The following is a 20,159-nucleotide window of genomic DNA, read 5'->3' as shown; positions in this document are numbered from 1 at the left end:
AGCTGGGGTTTATAACCAAAATAGCCAAAGATTTTAATGATCCGTATTGCTTGAAAGCAGGGGCGACTCGTGGCTTTTGAACCTACCTGTTCAACTATAAATTTTGAAAGTTTGAAAGCAAGTAATCACAATCATGTCCGCGTAACCACGCAAGTCATTATATTCGTTCCTATTTGAAAGTGAAACTAAAAACCAATAAAATATTAATATAAGTTTGCGATTGAAATATATTTTTTGCATGTTGCACCTATGGACGAGTCGCCCCTGCTTGAAAGCTCTGTATTGCTCTTTAGTGCGACCTATCTTAGAGAATGTTTCACTAGTTTGGCTTCCACATCAACTGACCTAGAGTTTACGAATTGAAAGAGTGCAAAAGAGATTTGTCCGAATTGCTTAGAGAAATCTGCCTTGGCGTGACCGCCAGAACTTGCCTCCATATACTGTGATCGGTGAAAACGTATCAATCTTGACACCCTAGCTCGACGACGGAAGATTCAGCAGGCAACATTTGTCGCTAAGCTCCTGAACAATGAAGTAACTTGTCCCAAACTACTATCTTTACTTGATTTTCGTGTTCCATCGCTTGCTTTAAGGACTTCTACTCTTCTCCAAACATGGTTTCATCGCACAGCGTTTGGATTTAATGCCCCTATGTCTTCGATGATACGGGCATTTACTTCTGCTGAAGATTTATTCGAATTTGGTGAGCGTTTACATTATGACGTTGACGATAGTGATATATTCATATTCATTAAGACTTAATGTTAGATGGATAAATAAACTAATAAATAACCCTACCCTACCTCCACCCCCCCTCCCTCTTTGTGTCTACATGGACATTTTATATTTGTTTGTTTTTTTAGTGATTGAACATAAAAAATGGCAGGGGAAAAATAACAAAAATAATTTCAGATTCAGCCTAGAACCACCTTCATCAGAGAAGCCATAAATTCGATGATTGAAAACACTTCTAAACGCGAATAAAGTAACACAATAGACTCCAAAGTCTAAGACTTAAATGACTTCTAGGAAAACAAAATTGGAGCCCAAACAGAAAAGAGTCAAAACTATATAAATGTGCTATATTCATTCAAAATTCAAACCATGATAAGGCCAAAATCAAATTTGATTCATAATAAAGTTGTAAACCACTCGAAGAAATCAAATAAAAGATTAAAAATAAAAAGGTTTCAACAGTAAGTCAATATAGCAGAAAGCTACTGTAGAAGCTGGAAAGACAAAAACTTTTCTGCATGTTAGAAGAGATTGAAAAATTAACTCAAAATGCATGAAAATTCTCCGGAAAGCAAACTGACTAAAACCACTTGAAACAGAAAGTAAAAAAATATTAATTCAATTTCAGTTCAACAAGTTATAAGAAAAACAGAAAAGTCATATGAAGTGAATATCAAGGAAAAGTCGCTAGTTGCTGTCAAAAATTTATCTCATGCTAAGCTGATAAAAATTTAAAACTTCTTTCGAAGGTAAAATAAAAGTATACAAACTGCATAAGCAGAAAAACATCCCTAAAATTCAGAAGAAGTCGAAAAGAAAAGAACTTTGAATATAACTTGAAGTGACAAAAACACGTTAAGGGAAAAAACAAAATTCTAAAAAGGTCAGAAAAAATGTAAATAAAAAGAATTATAAATTTTTCTCCAACCGGTTGAATTTTTTTCAAAACAAAAAAAAATAGTTCTAAATTCAGTTCAAAACAAAAACTACCTTTTTTTGAAAAACAGTTGAAACTACAAATAAAAATAATCTTAAATTTGATCTAAACCAATAAATTATTCAATTTTAACGACAGGAAAACTGCCGTTCCAGTCATAGTAGTCCCATGTTCTACACAAACCTTATGCACGCTGGGACCACAATGCTTGGAACGGCAGAAAAGATCAAAATGAAAATGACTCAAATTCAGCCTAATGGTTTGAGGACTCTTCTAAATAAAATACTACAAGGTATACAGCCCTAGGGGTTGTATGAAATGATGACGTAGGACAAATATTGATTTTAACACTTGTTTAACATATTTCACTACGCCTGTTACACACCATGTATCTAACACAGGTATAAGGACTCCACTTGCTATCGTGTTAACAACAAGATTGAAGTTGAATTTTCTACACGCAATCTTTTGTATCGAGTTGAGCGTAGATTTTTACAATGAAGGCAGAGCGTCGCAGATTCGAGAAAGAGAAATGAAACGAAACACTTTCAATACTACTGAGTTATTGTATGGACCACGTGGACATAAGAATTACCCTCTAGCACCTTCTGTGGACACCCCCTACCCTCCGTAAGTTGTCCACGTTCCTAGTCACGAGACGATACAGGTAAGGTTGTTGCGAGGGTGAGAGTTATATCGGTTCTTTTCCACAGAACGCCACTACTAGGACTAGGACAGTTTAATTTTACAAAAAGTCATCGATAGAGACGCAAGAGAACACCACTCGGTGCATTTTTGCCGTTTTTTAGGTCTTTTTATTAAACTCGTTTCCGTTTTTGTTGTTACAGTTACAGCCTTGATTACAAATAAAACACTAATAGTTACACGTAAAATAAATGAAAAGAAAAATAGAGGTTCCTATATATGTCTTCCATATTTGTGTGAGTTGTTGGTTTTTGATGTTTTCCACTAACTTAACTCTGTTTTTTTTACATCTTTTCTTTCTGAGAGCTACCTTAACTTACGATTGGTTAGTTATTCTGATTTTATTATTTTTTTTTTATTTTTACTGATTTTAGTTATTTTAGTATTATTTCTACTGCGCGTCTTCCTGGTAAACTTTTCAGATGTTGTTGTCGCCATAATAAAAACGTTGTTCTTTTTGGAGAGGAGCTACCACGTTTGCTGTCATCGTTTCTTCTGTTGTTGTTGTTGTCGTTTTTCTGGTCACTTTGGTGGAGTCTTTAGACGATGTTTTCGTGTGATGGAAAGTGTTTTATTGTGTTTTCGATTTCTTGTCTATAGAACAGTTGATCGATTCATGGATTTAGCATGTCAAAAGTTTTCTTCGAAAATCGCTACTTTTTAGTCGAATGTTTGAAAAACTAGTTAAAGAGAGATAAACCGCTTGTGAACAATGTCCGTCTTTTTTTGTCGTTGACATTATCTTTGTTGATGTTGATGTTGTTGTTTTTGAGGGAGGTCGCCGAATAAAGTCATTGGTATGTTTCGAAAACTCTTGAAATAGTCTGCTGTCGCTTAGATCAATGGTCCGGATCCGAAGCTGCTAGCGGGTCGAGGTTCAAGCCACGCACGCACCACCGAACTCGACGTACCCGTCTTAGCGCTGTGAGATGAGAAGACAGTTGACAGTGACAGTTGGGAACGTAAGAAGAGACAATAACAATTTTATGAGCACGCAATGAACGAAATGAAGGTTAAAAATACTAAAAATATCTACTTTTCGATGAAAATTTTTACACAATGAACTCGACAAAGCTGAACCTTCATCGAGGTTTTAGAATTGGGTGGGTGGGGTTAGTAATCACGACACTTACACTTACGGCAAAGTCGCGTGCGTTGATTTTCCTCGGGGTGACACCGTAGGTATCCTTGCTGACCGGGTTGTAGTGATAGCCGGGGGCACGGATGCGCTCAACGGCGAACTTCGAGTCGGAGTAGATGCTGGAGGTTTCGATCGTGGAGCTGTAGTTGCGCTTTTCCTTGGCGACGATATCCTGGGAACCTACAAAAACAAAAATGTTGGCGCTTGATTCTACTAGATCAGAAAATCAGTTAGCGATCACTTACCCTTCAGAGATTTTAGGTAGGTGTTGAAGAAGCGAGCCTTCTTGCTGATTGGCTCGTAGCTGCCGATCATTTCTAGGTGTGGCTTGAACATTTTCGTTTGAGTTTAGTGGTTCGTGGCTGCAATTGGTGGTATAAAATGATTAATTATTTGGCGTTCAAAAGAATTCTACCTTGCGGGATGCTTCTGGTCAAACGGTTGTTATGCAACCGAAAGTGAGTTAAGCAAAATATAGCGTAATTTAATCTCCATGCCAAATTTTACTGCAACGCGACGTACAGAAGAATGGTGTAGAGTAAAAACCACGCGCGCTTTGCATAAATCCTCGCAATCATTCAAGTTGTGGTGTGAGGAAGAAGGGGGTACGGGTGATGGCTGGGAGCCCAAACACATTTTCGCATAATTTTAAAAATAGTTCAAATCGCAATGCGTTGTGAGCAAGAGGTTGTGCAATGTGAACAATTTTTGGCAAGCGTTTACTGCACTGCAATCAAACTCGTAGCCCCGCATCTGGCAGGCTAGAAGTTATATCTTGATGTGATGGGATTTGGACAAAAAAAAAAACAAACAAATGATACCAGCCAACATTCCAACGGGTTTATGGTCGTTTGAGAGTGTGGGATTGCCGCCGACAGTCGCGCACATCGTTAGCCTCGAAAGGGCACTTTTAAAACCACCAAACTCCGCCACCAGCGGTGATGAATAGACGGTTAACCAGTGACGGCTTGCAGATGGCGCTAGAAAGCAATTTCATGAGCTGGATTGCGGTTGCCACGATACGAAGACGGGTATTATACGACGACGCAAACAAACTGGGGAAAAACCTGCCAACTTTGATGCCGAAAATGCGACACAAACCGATGGCATTTTGCTAGGAAAAACGGGCAAGTGAAATTGTTTTAACGAGCATTAATTAAGTGCAGCACACCTCAAAAAGGGACTGGTAACTGTAGTTTACCTACTCCGTACACAGATACACTCAAAAGGTGCAGTGTAGTGATGCCGTTACTTATTTCTGCAATATTACACCTGATGAAATGCGGTTTGGGGTTTCGTTTTATGGAAACACTTTCTCCGTGTCGGAGTTAGACACCACAGCAAAGATAGGTGTGAAAAGCTGTAGCATATTTGATGCCAACAAAGGACAATATTTAATGAATATTATATTAAGGGGTATTTGATTTACACAGTCTACTAGCTGCGGCAACTTGAGAAATGAGGAAAATTTCGATGCGACTGTTGCATGTTTTAATGATACATTTTCTGAAGAGGTTGATACCTCTTGAATGCAAAAGAAGTCAAGATCCTTCAAAAAGTCTAATTTTGTTTGAAATTTCAGCGACGTTAACCAAACAAACAACGGTAGACATCAAATCATGTCCCAATATATTGATAGGTCAGCATGAGAAAACATGAAAAACAATTCTAATCTATTTGCGACGATTTTTGTCAAAAAATCTACACAACATTCAGAAAAGAATTATATTTTGTGAATTCAAGACTAGTTATCTAAACGTATTTTACAGGGTGCGGCAGAAATAAAATGCGAAAATGTTTAAACTTTAACGTCGGGTTAATTTGTATAACTAATGACCTATTTCTATTGAAAGTAAGGTTGAATTTTTTCAAATTTATGAAAATGTACGCCAGAGGAATTATTACGAGTATGTAGCTCGTACAAAAGACGCCGGAAGAGATTGTCAAGATGATTGGATGTCATTCGACCACAGGTTATAACATCAAAAAAGTCTTTACAGGATGGATTTGAGCAATCAAAGCTGGGAAGTGAAGATCGCGTAAGATAAACGTCATCAAATCGGTCCGTGCAAAGATCATTCGCGATCCGATACATTCCATCAATATTTCTAAGGACCAAGGCCTTTCCCGAGTGAAGGCCAACTTCTGTAAGGAGCAATACGTTGTCTTACAGTTGAATGAAACGGCGGGACGTCATTGCAAAACGTCTAATCGGACCCTACGAAGACTGATGGAAAACAGGAAGCCAACCAGTTAATGACCCTTCAGTAATCCGAAACCTAACCTGTTGGATCATTTGATTTGGGCATATGTTAAAGCACAAGTATGCAAAATATCTCAATCTATGGCAGCCTGTGTAAAGTAATCCCAGAATATGCGAAAAATGGCTTTGGGAGTTGAAAAATCCAATAAGTAGTTTATAAGGTTTAACGAATAAAACTTTCCGAATGCCAGAAAAATGATTTCAAAATCGTTGAACACCGTTTTTTTGAGGTGAAAATAATTACAAATTGAGGTTAGAAAAGGCCCAAATAGATGCGGATAGCAAAGGTCACTTGAGCCTGAAAAGTCATTTTAATTGACAATCCTAACGTTGTTACAATCGTTTTCAATAGGGGTTCCTATTTTGAAAAATTTTGAATTTTTAAAATTACATTTCTTATAATTCCCACTTACTGACAAGTAATGTACAAAGTGACACTTATGCTAGCTGGCCTATGCAAATCGTACTTTGCGTCAGTCTTCCCTTCAATTGAAACAATCATGAGTCTTATTTGGTATTAGCCGATGAACACCGTATCAAAAAAAGCTACGGATCATCGTATCAAAAAGGCTATGTATAATGTTGTGGCCGTAAAGAGATTCAAAATAGTAATTAAAGGCGATTTACGGCCTCTGAAAATCATCCTGGTTTTGCAATTCAGGTCTCCAGTTACCATTTGGACTTCGGAAAAGCCTCCGAAACTGATTTCCGGTTTCTGGGAATTATTCTTGTTCTCGAAATAAAAATATTGGTTGGTATCCTTCCATTTTATACCTTTTTTCAGAGACCAGAGCGCATCATCTTGAAATTTAAAATATCGCTTTGCTAATTTTCCATTCGATTCCTGCAAGAATGGAGGAAATCTGTGAGCAGGTGGTCGTGGATTCGAATCTTAGTAGAATCAGGCCATTTGGTTGTCGAAGGACTTTAGCATGAGTTTATTCTCAGACTCTCCACCACGTACCCTTCCTTCAATCTGAATTCTACAGTACCCCTGTTGACTCTCCTTCTTGCTAACAAAAATAAGTCCCTATTATAATGAAACTGGTGTGAGTAACGTATGAAAGTTCTCTACAGGGAATTGTAATCAGGCGATATTGTTAGGATGGACAGAGGCTCGGTATAGTAGAGCAGTAAGCTTGAAACGGAAAGGTAAAATTTACACACAAGCACAAGCATGAAAGATAAGCGTATAACTCACTTCAATAGGAATAATGCCAACAATATGAAGTGCGGAGGACAGAAAAACACCGGGTAATATCTAAACAGATCTAAGCTCTGGTCGCAGTTATGAGTCCACACAGAAAAAAATTGACAATTTTCGTGACGCTTTCGATGTTTTCGGAATTTCATTCCTAGAATGTATCCTAGAATTTTACCGTAATAAGTAATTCTCCGTGTATCTCGGTGCCTTCAAAAGTAGTTTTAGTTTGTTTTTTTTTTATTCTTCCACTCTAGTGTGAATGTTTTTTTTAACTTTGGTAGACGATCCGTCAGATTCAGGTGGACGAGGACTAGACCCATTGACTATGAAAAGAAAATGTTCCTCGCTCTAATGGCATTGTTTAAAAAGTACCCAGGAAATCAAGCTGCCTTGCAGAAATTGGCCAAAAGTTAATTGCTTTACCCAGAGATTTCTCTGGACCGTACGTTGTATTCTTTCGGCTTAAACGTAAGCAAATTTTATCCAACAGAGGAGAAAATTTTGAAAGTCCGCCCAAACAAATTGCGCGTTCCTGCCCCAACGGTATTCCGTATGACCTCATGCCAAATATCGATTGGAAGCTATACAAGCTGTCGAAACGATGCAAATCCTTGAAGAATATAACCTCTTCGCGGGATTGAAAAATATACCATGGGAGGGACAAAAAGCACTTCGATGTCTACGCGGATAAATGCGACTCATTCAAGGCTTGAAAAGGTAAACCAGACGACTTCCATCGGTATTTGGTGCTTAAAACCAAGAAACGCGGTTATTGGCATCGATTCATAAACAAAACGTCTAAATGGATATCCATAAACACTTTTTGGAACACAGCCATAAGAATGCGTATTGGTCATAAGACACAATAAGTAATCAAATGATGCTTAAAAGTAACATAATCTTCCCCGTTTGTGTTAGGTGTAGCGAAAATGATGGAATGGTCTACTTTTAGCTACCCAATTTTCGCCAAGCCAGAGCGTTGAGCGATTGTCTTGCGTTGCTTTCTACAGAAATTTTGGCTGTTTTGGCTTTACAGCTTGGTATTAAATTCTCTCCGAAGAAAACTGAGAGAGTAAAACCTGCTCAGCTTCAATTTCAGCTTATGGGTAAAACTATTTGTTAGGTTTTGGTACACAAATGTCTTGAAATCTGTTTTAATTCTAAAGGCATCTGGGAAACAAAGAGATGGTATTCATCCAGGAGACCTAAGAGGGTTTCACCAAACAACGATATTATATGTGATTGTGTACGGGTGTTCTTGTTTCCGCTCCGCTGAAAACTTCCATTTAATCAAGCCAGAACGATTGCAGTATCGTTGTTTGCATATTGCATTAGGTTGCATGCAGTCTACCCATACAATGTGCTTGGAAGTTTTTACGGACCGTTTCAGGAATCTGACTACTCGTATAGTCATCAAATTTGAGGTTTGGAACCCTTTGGTAATTGAAAATTTCGATGGAACTGTTGAACTTCACTGTCAAACCCATTCCATGACTGCGTATTTGAATCACATGTACCAGTGCATAAATTCTTCTTAATACATTTCAGAGTGTCAACTTTATAAATACTTCTGCCTGCACTGTTTTTTCGACACATTCATAATCAAGGTAACTCGTGCAATCCCGGATCATTCACGCGTGCAGCAGATCCCCAAAATACTTTCTAATAAATACAGGGTGACAACATATAAGTGATACACGTATTTGAGTGCCCCTCGTTGTATTTTTTATCACAGCATGACAAATATTTGAGCATGTTTTGAAAGTGTGCCGTGCTTGTTTACTATTTATTCGAGATAAATACAGCTCTCAAGAAAACTGCACTAGACTATTCGTCTACAGGACCATCAAGCGTTTCAAGGATACAGGCACGGTTGTTCCCAAGAAAAAAACTGGTTAAAAACGGAGTATTCGAACTCCAGTGGTCATTAAAGCAGCGAAGGAACGGTGATATCCAGCCCGTTTGGAAAGAAAAATGGCGTGTGAAATGCACATAAGCCGCACTTCCATGCAGAATGTTATCCAAAAGGACCTTGGATATTAAGCTTCTAGGATGCAGAAAATTTACGGATTAACTCGTAAAAATATTACCGACAGGGTTGCTAGATCTCGGTTGCTACTGAAGTCGCACGCAGGTCACAACTTTATTTTTTCGGACGAAAAGTTGTTTACTGTGGAGGCAACTTCAAACAAGCAAAACGATCGTGTTTACGGAGCATGTCTTCGTGATATATCAGCCGATAAAAGAGCAGTCGAACGATATCAAAATGCGTCAGCTGTGATGATTTGGGGAGGTATATAGACCAAAGAGAAATTACCATTGCTATTCATTGACAGGGGCGTGAAAATAAACTACTTGCCACACGCTCTCAAAGGTCTTTTGCATCTTTGCGCTAAAATGCTTTCTGGGAAAGACAGTTTTCGCTTTAAACAGGATTCAGCACCAGCGCATATGACATTGATCGTTCAAAAATGGTGTAAGCAGAATGTGCCTTTTCTCATCACTTCATCTGAATCGTCATCGGATTTGAACCCACTAGACTTCAGTATCTGGGAATACATGCTAGGAAAGTTGAACGACGTAAGGCATTTGAGTTTGAACACACTTGAGAAACGTTTGGTGAAGATTTAGGACGAAATGCCGAACGAAGCTGGGCGCGCGGCTTCCAATGACTTCGAAAAGCGCAAACACAAAGGTGGAAGATTTGAACTCAACTAAGTACATTGTAGTTTTACTACTTATAGATGTTATTAGAGTCAATTCCGAAAAGAAATAAAAACTGGTTTGATTTTTATGACATAAATAAAGTATATCACTTTCACATTACCACCCTGTACTTTACCGAACCTCATTAGTTACCCTGCCAAACATCGGCAATTATAACTACCTGGAGAGGTCTTGATTCAACTTGTGTGGCTGTTTTCTGGCATTTTGCGTGAAAGTAGAGTCAAAGTAAAAGACTTGAAGCTGCGAGTTCCCCTAACAAACAAACGCTTCATTCAGATAAACAAAAATAAAAATGGTTTTAGATGAAATTCGAAATTATCATTGAGTATAGAATGCCAGATGACGGAACGATTCTTGGAGCTATAAAACGAGACAACATAAGTATAAACTAAGACCAGAAAACGACATTAATGATTTCAGTTTCCTCTAAAATTGGTCAAATCAGTGGTTTAATAAAAAAGTATTGATGAAAAAAAAACTCGAATTGTTTTGAAAAATAAATTGATTAAAAATAATCGAAAACCGCAGTTTCATATAAGAGATCGTTAAAATTAGGAACTCGTTTTCAATTTGATGCTGCTGAAAAACTCTCAGCGGAAAAAATTGGGCTTTTGACTTTCCTTCCTCAAAAAATGCTTCCAGATTTAGTCAGTATAAATAAAAAAGCGATAGAAGAATGCTACTGAGCTTCTATTCTTAAACAAACTGCTTGAAATTGGTCAGAATTATTACATTTTTGGCCTCAGTTAACCTCCAATATTTACCCAAGTCCAGGTATTTACATCTCAGTGTCTGTTGAACTAATTTCTAATCATTTGTAATATATCTAATATCTTATATTAATTTATTTTTTCTCATTAACTATCAGCATCGCAACTCTGCAGCAATTTTCGTTTTGAATTTAATTGTTCAGTTAAGCTTAATCCACTCAAAACTAATAGAAGGGTTGTATTCAAGATAGAACCGCATGGTAGACGTAAGATTATGCAACTTATTGTTCATGAGACTCTTCAACTTTATATAATAATATTTGTGCGGATGTCGTACGTAGTGTTACCATAGCAAGTTTATACGATAACTGAATAAAATTTACAGTTGCATTATTCGGCCTTCGGCCTACATAGCTATTACATGTATTTGGTAGAGCCTAATGAAGAAAATTTATCGAACTGCAACTGTGGTTGGAAACCGCTGCAGATGCGCTGTCGTGTGATGTTAAACACAGTTTCGCCAACAATGCTGAATCCGTTTTAGATATAGCTTGGCATCACACCTGAATTTCGAATTTCTTACTCATGTCCACCACCAGTTAACATCAGCACGAACAAAGTTCTCCTACAGTCGCACATTAGGAATATGCAACACGCAGCAGTTGCTTCCATTCGACACGAGAACGATTTGATTGATTGTTACGTTTGTGAGAGCTCTATCAGGATGCCAACACGTAATGAGATTCAATTTGTGTTTCATTTGTATTGCGAAATTGAGACAAACTTTGAGAACTTGAAATAAATGCGGAGCTGGTTAGAGGAAAGCTCTAAAATAAGCATCAGGAACAGAAAGTGAGCTCGTGATTGGATAGCCGCTGCTTTCCAATTGATTTAAAGTTGATTTAGCAATTGGAGAGATATGCCAATTATTATACCAAAAACCAATGGACAAAAAATTACTAACAAACAAAAAAAAGTTTAAAATTGGGCCTAGAACTATTAAAGCACACCCTTCAAACATGGAATATTATCTCAAATTCAGCTTTTATATGACTTTGCACAAGGTTCAAAGAACAAAGGCCGGCGAATGCATATATTTCATATCAAGACAAAAAAAACAGTTTTAAATGTAACAAAACTCATATTATGGGCAGAAACGCAAGCAAAATTTAAGCTCCATGATTAAAGTTAATCAAATTGATTAAACAATTCAGTTCACCGAAATCTGTGTACAAACTAGGGTGGTCGGTATTACCGACTTTTCGAAAAACCGGTATTTCGGTATTCATAAAAATAAAAACCGGTAAAACCGGTAAAAAACCGGTATTTTTATTTTTTCCAGATTAATACAAACCAGGGGCGACTCGTGGTCTTTGAACCTACCTGTTCAACTACAAAATTCTGAAAATCATAGTTTGGGGAAGTAATGACAATCATGTTCGCGGAATAAACGCACGTCATTCTCTCTGTACTATTTAAAAATAAAACTGAAAAACAATTAAATATACATAAATTTGGATTTGAAATTTCATTTTTTACCGAACGTCCCAGGTTGCATCAATGGACGTGTCGCTGTATAATTATGTTTTTGCATTTATGAGCACCTATGCTTCATTACGTTTCTGATTTCTTTTAAGATTTGGGTCACTGCGACCATTGTTTTGATCTCTTGTGGTATACAATCCACATACACCACAGTTTAAATTTAACAGTGTTTGAAAAACTTCAGTGGATGGATCCAGTGATATGATTACGAAGAACATAAGTTCTGAACTCATATTAACAAAAACATGCAGATTTTTGTTTCAATTTTCCTTCACATCGCATAACTAGTTTTAAATTATTGAATAACTTTAAAATTCTTAGAGAAACGATATTTGAAACTGTTGAGCAGAGTAAATGAATGAAGAAGAAAATTAAATGACGATCAGACAAGAATTTACATTTTATGAATCCGAAGGAATCGAAGACAGATACTTCTCTATTGTGTTCGATGCTCTTTAGGCAGTTCGTCCAAATTCAGTTGAACCTGAGTTTCTCAGCTAAAATAATTGCTAATAAAATCCGCTGCGGTTTGGGCGACGAAGCTTCGACCATGCTGAAGTTATTCAAACTTCACGTTTTCAAAATATGGAGCAGTAATTTTTAAGGATGGAATTCTTTATTGATTGATTATTTCATCCTATAAACACTTTGTATCAGGAGCAATTTGTCCATAACTTGGTGTAACCTGTGGTATACGGAGACGCCAAACAAAAAAATAAATTTTTAATCGAAATTTATATTTATTCATTATTTTATTAGTTTTACTTTTAAACAGCACAAAACGAATAATGACTCGCTTTTTTTTCGCGGACATGATTGTGATTATTGCCCCTAACTATGATTTTCATAATTTGTAGTTGAGCTGGTACGTTCAAAACCCACGAGTTGTCTCTGTATGAAGGAGTGTGTAAAGTGATTAGCTGTTCTATTAGAAAATAAAAGTTCTGCTTAATTGATATGAAGTTTGTTGACATATTATCAATACACACAACTCATCGTCTAATTTCAAGCAGAACAAACAAGAAGGAAACATAAAATTGATGAATTTTTTTGCTGTGTGGACTCAGCACTGCGACCAGAGTTTAGATCTGTTGTGATATTGCCCAGGTGTTTTCTGTATTCCGCACTTCATATTATTAGCAGTAACACTATTGAAGTAAGTGATACGCTTATCATGCATATCAGTGCTTGTGTGTAATTACCTTTCCGTTTCAAGCTTACTGCTTTACTATACCGAGCCTCTGTCCATCCTAACAATATTGCCTAGTCACAATTCCCTGGAGAGAACTTTCATATGTTACTCACACCAGTTTTATCATAATAGGGACTTATTTTTGTTAGGAGGAGAGTCAACAGAGGTAACTTTAGAATTCAGATTGAAGGAAGGGTACGTAATGGAGAGCCAGAGAATAAACCCATGGTAAAAGTCCTTTGACAACCTACTGGCCTGATTCTACTAAGATTCGAACCCACGACCACTCGCTTACCAAAGCGGACTCTGTAACCTTGCGGCTACGGAGCTCCCATTCCCCTTGATGAATAGGTAAGAACAAATTAATTTTCAATGTTGCTTCTGTCTAAATGTTTTTATTATATACACCGTCATGTGATTTGTGAAGCCTACCTAAGTAGGTAGCATTCATTAGCTTTACAATGATTTATGAATATTGTGTCAATTTTTTTTTAATTTTAAGAAAAATACCGAAAATACCGGTTTTTTCGCCTCTTCAATACCGGTATTTCGGTATTGAAAAAAATATCGGTTTTACCGGTTTTACCGGTTTTTTGTTTAACCGGTAAACCACCCTAGTACAAACACACCCAGAAAATAGAAGCTCAAAATCACTGTGACACGGTTTTAAAGACCAGCGCAGCCAAAGAAAATGGCCATAAATTGAGGTCAGAAATGATTCAAAAAAGTTTCAAAATTCATGCTGAAAGATTTCCGAGAAAATGTTACTGTTCTCGTAGTAGGCGTAATTTCAAAAAATGTCAATTCAGTGTTAATAAAGGGTTCACAATTGGTGCATGAGACAAATCCAGCATTCAGCTTAAAATTAGTAAAGTGTGCTCAATTGGAATATGTTGCCAACATAAAATTTTCATAGCAAAACAATGACCACGATTTTTAGCCATGGAATAATTCTATGAAACCATATTTATACGTTTGTGAATGGAAGCACGCTGAGAAAAACTGTCCACATACGAGTAATTACAGCTGCAGACCCACAAAACATTGACACTTTGTCCAAAGACTACAGAAAAAAAAACGCTAATTGATGCAGCGCTTCTCACGTTTACGCTTTCGGGTAGAAGCTTCCGTTGAGCTACTCCATACACATTGTCCATCAACGGCGGTAACTCAGCGCCCGTAAAGCACTGACGGAAGTATTTTTACGTCGCCACAACACACACACAGCAGCTTGAACAAAATTTTAAAAATATCAAACGGACAGATTTTAGTAGATAAAAAGCGCACAACATTCATTGCCCAGGGCAAAAAAATAGTTTACACATATCCTAATGAGACCGTTCTGGTGCTAGCGAACAGCGAGGGGCCCCAAAACGGTACACTTTTCCACCTTCCCTCGCCGTTCGGGTACCTTCCAACAGAGTAGAGCGCGCACCAGGCAACCGGCAAGTTTAAATAGATCATGGTTCTTCACCTCGAAGTCGAAAACCACTGCGAAATGCGTACGTCTAATAAAATACACCGAAAGTGTAGAGGAAAATAAAACCCAACAAAATGTTCCCCCGCTCACTTTAAAAACGGTTGTTCTTGGCGAGCGCACTATTTTTAGCCCACTTCAGTGTGACCGACCCGCTCACGTCGTAGCTGGCCGTAAAATCCGGGCTCTGGATGGCACTGCGAACATTTATCAATCCTGGTGAGGTCAGGTCAGGCGAACGGTCCTTCGAGTTAATTCACATCCATTGCACAAACACAAGCACAGTGATCGAAAAAATCGTCAATTTGTCACTCCTCACCGCGTGTTAAACTTCTACCCAGTCCATCGTCTCTTTGTTCTGCTATTTTAATTGAGTTTTTCCACCACGCTCTGGCGATTGTTTTTGCGCATCGATTTAAAATAAAAATTGATTCGGTTGCGTCCGGAAGAGAAATATCAATTTCCACAAATGTTTTCCCATTTAATTTGCATTTTCAACAAAACAAATTCCAATTTATAAGGCAAAATTAACTTCTGTAATCGAATATTCCGATCGGAGAGACGGGGAGAGTTAATTTTCCAACGTTCATCCCCCTGGAGGGTGAAGCTTTAATCGAAACACCACCCACTGACACACGTCAACACCACCATCATAATCATCACCATCATCACTAACCGGATCCCCTTTTCAGGCGTGGGACGGATGTGCACAAATCAAAGCCAAGTTTCTTCACCGCAACCAAAGCAAACCAAAAGCATCCTCACCGATTTTTGCTTAAAGCTAACAAATTTCACTACATACCGGGCTCTCGGCGCAAAATCAACTGTTCTTTTTGCAAGATATCTCAAGACTGATTAGAGTGATACTGGTGAGGCACTAGAAAACCCCGTCCCAAATGGCTACGATCGGTTAGCACTGCGATACTGCCTTTGGGCCTCTGTATTTGTACGGACGGTGCTTTTCTATCCTGGCGTCGATCCCACTCCCCATCCCACCCGAGTCGGAAAACGCTCAACCACACTCGCCGCTGTGATGCGTGAACGGAACCCAACCGATGCGCGATCGCCCTAACGAACTAAACGAACTACTGCAACAGTCGTCTAGTTTGTATGTGTATGTGTGTGTGTTTCATAATGAGCTAAAGATTGTATGACTTTGGATCGGGAATTGATTTTCAAAATACCCACCCAACCAAACTCTCGCGCCACTAAAGAGGTGAAGATCACGTTCCGCCAGGTACACGTTGTGTGCGCTGCTGGTCGGTCGGTGATCGGGAATTCGAGAGCAAATACATCACAAAGGCCCCCTTCCTCCCTTCCCAGCTCGACGCAGAGCGTCGATCGCCAAGGAATGTTCGTTCGTACTTCTCTGAATCCCGGTGTTGATTACGACGCGGTGCAACGCGGAAAAGGAAAACTGTAACAAAGAGAGCGAGGTGATTCAAGGGCAATCAAAGTTGGCGAATTACACCTCAGCAGACGGTTTCGCGCCACCATGAATAGAACAGAAAGCATATGTGGCAGCGGGTGTTGACAGATAGATTTGTTGTTTTATTGAACAAGTAGTAGGCGTTAGAGTTTGGTATTCGACACTTTTGGTAGCATAATGCGTTGGTGTTATTGGATAGCTTTTTTGGTTATAACAGGACAAGACTTGTGAAATAAATTTCTTTGTTTTTCTGACTTGGTAATTTCTCAAGAACGAATAACATCCACTCATGAAAAATTGACAACTATATCAAAAACTAGAGATAAACTCATATTTTTTAACCAAATCCTCGACCAAATCAGTCTAATAATAAATGGAATGGATTCCTCTTAGGAAGGGAATTTACACTCAAATCTTCAATAATCCCATTCTCCTATATTAGAAAACAGATTCGTTACACTGTTCCATATAACTACTACGGAGCAATTGGATAAAAAAATTCTATTTTAAATTCCTTTTGTCATTTTAGAAATTTGAAATTAGGTACTGTAAGTTTTTTTTAATTATGACTGATTTTTGAGACAGTAATCTAAAAAAATGGCATTGAGTAAACATATTTTTTAAGCCAGAACGGTTTGTTTGATTGGAGTGACGCCTTTGGTAGGGTTTAAGATAATCGATCAAAATATAGAACGCTGAAAAAAAAATTCAAGAAAATGAGTAAATAAATTATCTCAAAAACGCATTTGCCAGTTTCTGAGTCGCCCGGATCCAAAAATGACAGGCTGAGCTAGTCTCGAGTGCCTGCATCGCACTGAGTAATCATTGATGATGCCTATTGATGCTCCAGATGGAGTATGCTGCAAAAAATGTGATAGATTCCACTGTGAAAACCATGGTAATGTACGGAAAGTGATAAAATCTGTCTTCGAGGTTTTAATAAGTGCCGAATCCAACCCTTTCGCATGCGTTTGAACCGTCTGTGGATCTGTGTGTACAGTGTGGATATATTTCTTTTAAAAGTTCCGATGCCGTCATTTTCATGCATTCCAGGTTTTGATTTATACGTGTCAGTTGCCTCAGACTGCGGTCTGTGCGTAATGGGGGAAAGGTGTCTCGGATAGCGATCTGAAATCCTCTTTCGTTTGACGCTAGCGACAAGCTCTCCAAGGCACTGCATGTGGTTCCTATTCCATAAAGAAGTATAGAGTCCAGAAAGGTTTTCAGCCACGAACCAGTCAACTACTATTTGTATGGTGAACAGATATTGCCTTGATGTTATCCACATATACCAGAATAGATATATTTTTCGGCAGCTTACGGAACACGGAATGCATCTCTCTTAAGACCACGAAGTAAGTTCCCGTTCCATGTTTGAACCGAATAGCGCGTTGACGATGGTCGAGACGGTTATTAGATTTCAAGAAGTGTTTCAGCCATCTGTTGACTAACCTCATAACCAATTAATCACACTATGCCACCAGTTTTGTGAAAAGATTCTATCGATTCATTCGGTTCACAAGCCATTATCTTGAATAAAACTGCCCTGTATCTTCAGGGTTTCTCCATCACGCAAAAGGCGCCTCGGGTGTTCTTTGCAGGAGATTCGCCAAAGAGCAGCTAGCGGCTGCATTCATCCAGGAGCCGTGGATCAACGAATCCAAAGTTCTCGGACTTAACGCTCCTAAAGGTAGGTTAATCTACTGTGACACGCAGTCCAAACCAAGGACTGCAATTCTGCTAAATAGAGAACTAAATTTTTCACCTATTACAGAATTTATCCAACGCGACGTCGTTGCCGTCACGGTTGAGGTACCGACAACCAGAGGAAAGCAGGAAATGGTTTTCGCGTCGGCCTACTTCCCGGGCGACCAAGGTGATATACCGCCACCCGAAGTTGCTGCGCTCGTGCGGTACTGCAAGGCCATCAACAAGCCGTTTCTGATCAGCTGCGATGCCAACGCTCACCACACGATCTGGGGCAGCTCGGACACCAACACCAGGGGTGAGTACCTACTTGAATACCTTACTTCTAACGATGTCAATGTATGTAATGTAGGAAATAACCCCACGTTTATCAACGCTATCAGACAGGAGGTCCTTGATCTCACTCTGTGTAGCGCCTCTATTTCTGAAAGGATTAAAAATTGGCATGTCTCCGATGAAACTAGTTTGTCGGACCACAGACACATCGTTTTTAATATAGAGGCTAACCCTCTGAAAAGAGAGCTGTTCAGAAATCCTAAGAGTACAGATTGGGAATCCTTTAAGGAACACCTGATTCACGAACTTTCAGTAACAGAAACATTCGAAATTCAGTTGACCTGAATTCGGCAGCAAATGATCTACAAAACAGAATCATGGATGCTTTCGACGCTAACTGTCCACTAACACAGCGGTCAGTATGCCGTGACGTACCCTGGTGGAATGATCAACTTAGTGACCTTCGTCGGGAAACTAGGCGGTTGTTCAACAGGGCAAAAGTCACGTCTAACTGGGACGACTACAGGGCGTCCCTCACTAAGTACAACGCCGAGCTACGCAAGGCTAAACGGAAATCCAGAGTTAGTTTCTGTGAAAGAATCCAAACTCTGCCGGAAGCTACGCGGCTCCAAAAGGCGATGTCCAAAGACCATACTAACGGTTTAGGACAGGTGAGGAAAGAGAATGGATGCCTCACTGTCACTACCAAGGAAACGTTGGAGGTTCTTATAAACACCCACTTTCCTGGATCGACAGAGACCGAAAAACTGTATAGTGATGGGTCGCGGCAGGACAATTCGAGACATATGGCGTCTCGGGAATCCATCCTGCTGGCCCGTCGACTGTTCACGGAAGCTTCAATAGGTTGGGCTCTAAGCTCATTCGACCCTATGAAGTCTCCTGGTCCAGACGGCATACTACCCATCTTTCTACAAAAATCGGCCGCAGTTATCATGTCCGAACTCATAAACCTCTTCAGAGCCAGCTTTATCCTGGGTCATATTCCGGATAACTGGCTAAAGGTGAAGGTAGTGTTTATCCCCAAAGTTAGAAGAAAGGACAAAACCCTACCTAAAACTTTCAGACCCATAAGTCTGACTTCATCGCTTCTCAAGTTGACGGAGAAAATAATGTATAAATATATCCGTGATGAGTTTACCAAAGACTCCCCGCTGAACAGGAACCAACATGCCTATCAAAGCGGCAAGTCAACAGAAACTGCTCTTCACAGCTTAGTGACGTTGATTGAAAAGTCCCTGAGTTATCAGGAGACGGCGCTATGTGCCTTTCTTGATATTGAAGGGGCCTTCGATAACACGTCCTTTGCATCAATTGATACGGCTTTTTCTCATAAGGGAATCGACCACACTTCAAGGAGCTGGATACACACAATGCTCTCTAGCAGAGTGATCACAGCAACCTTGGGAGATTCGTCTGTAACAATGTCAGTGATCAAGGGATGCCCGCAAGGAGGAGTTCTCTCGCCCTTGTTCTGGTCACTAGTTGTCGACGCACTTCTCAACAAGCTTTCACAGCTTGGTTACGAGGTCATTGGATACGCCGATGACATCGTCCTCATCGTCAGAGGTAAAGATGACGCAACTCTGTCGAGCCGAATGCAAACGGCTCTGAATACCACCATGTCATGGTGTTTACAGGAGGGTCTAAACATAAACCCCTTAAAAACAGTCCTAATTCCATTCGGCAGACGAAGGACGATCTCCATCACTCCTCCAATACTGAATGGAGTTAGACTGGGCTTCAGCAATGAAGTCAAATATCTCGGAATTATTCTGGACAAGAATCTGAACTGGTCTGCACAACTGGATCATGCCGCTAAGTGAGCGATCTCAGCGATCTGGGCCTGCAGAACTCTGTTCGGTAAGACCTGGGGACTGAAACCAGACTTGGCACTCTGGTCTTACAAGACCATTGCCCGACCAAGAATCACCTATGCTGCCCTAGTGTGGTGGCCTAAGGTGAACGAAGTGACTGCGCAAGCCAAACTCAAAAAAGTTCAAAGACTTGCATGTCTTTCGGTTACCAGCGCTATGCGAACAACTCCAACTGCAGCCATGGAAGCTATGCTTTGCCTACTACCTCTACATCTT

The 20,159-nt window shown here is 39.3% G+C and overlaps 2 protein-coding genes across 19 annotated transcripts in view; one reads left to right on the top strand and one right to left on the bottom strand.

The window, feature by feature from the left end:
* LOC129732556 (suppressor of lurcher protein 1) overlaps positions 1-20,159 on the top strand; it is a 172,231-nt gene that overhangs the window by 45,416 nt on the left and 106,656 nt on the right. The window lies entirely within an intron of this gene.
* Positions 2,435-15,615, bottom strand: LOC129732618 (uncharacterized). 7 transcript variants are annotated; one of them, XM_055693689.1, is made up of 4 exons: positions 15,439-15,615; positions 3,764-3,880; positions 3,517-3,698; positions 2,435-3,299 (listed from the first exon to the last, which is right to left on the bottom strand). In XM_055693689.1, the coding sequence occupies exons 2-4, from the start codon at positions 3,852-3,854 to the stop codon at positions 3,294-3,296; spliced, it is 279 nt and encodes a 92-aa protein (XP_055549664.1). In that variant the 5' UTR covers positions 3,855-3,880; positions 15,439-15,615; the 3' UTR covers positions 2,435-3,293. The 7 variants fall into 7 exon arrangements, with proteins under 7 accessions (XP_055549664.1, XP_055549628.1, XP_055549614.1 ...); XM_055693653.1 differs by having other exon boundaries at positions 3,511-3,698; positions 15,439-15,601; XM_055693639.1 differs by having other exon boundaries at positions 3,511-3,698; positions 15,313-15,549.

The sequence above is a fragment of the Wyeomyia smithii genome, chromosome 1 (assembly GCF_029784165.1).
Source record: "Wyeomyia smithii strain HCP4-BCI-WySm-NY-G18 chromosome 1, ASM2978416v1, whole genome shotgun sequence".
NCBI classification, from domain to species: domain Eukaryota; kingdom Metazoa; phylum Arthropoda; class Insecta; order Diptera; family Culicidae; genus Wyeomyia; species Wyeomyia smithii.
The sequence above is the reverse complement of the archived record's forward strand: the minus strand, read 5'-3'. Positions and strand labels throughout refer to the sequence as shown.

Bases quoted from the DNA above. Each gene is read 5' to 3' on its own strand.
- LOC129732618 (XM_055693653.1), bottom strand. From the start codon at position 3,854: ATGTTCAAGCCACACCTAGAAATGATCGGCAGCTACGAGCCAATCAGC. The intron at 3,699-3,763 runs GTAAGTGATCGC...TTGTTTTTGTAG, and splicing joins CTACCTAAAATCTCTGAAGG to GTTCCCAGGATATCGTCGCC.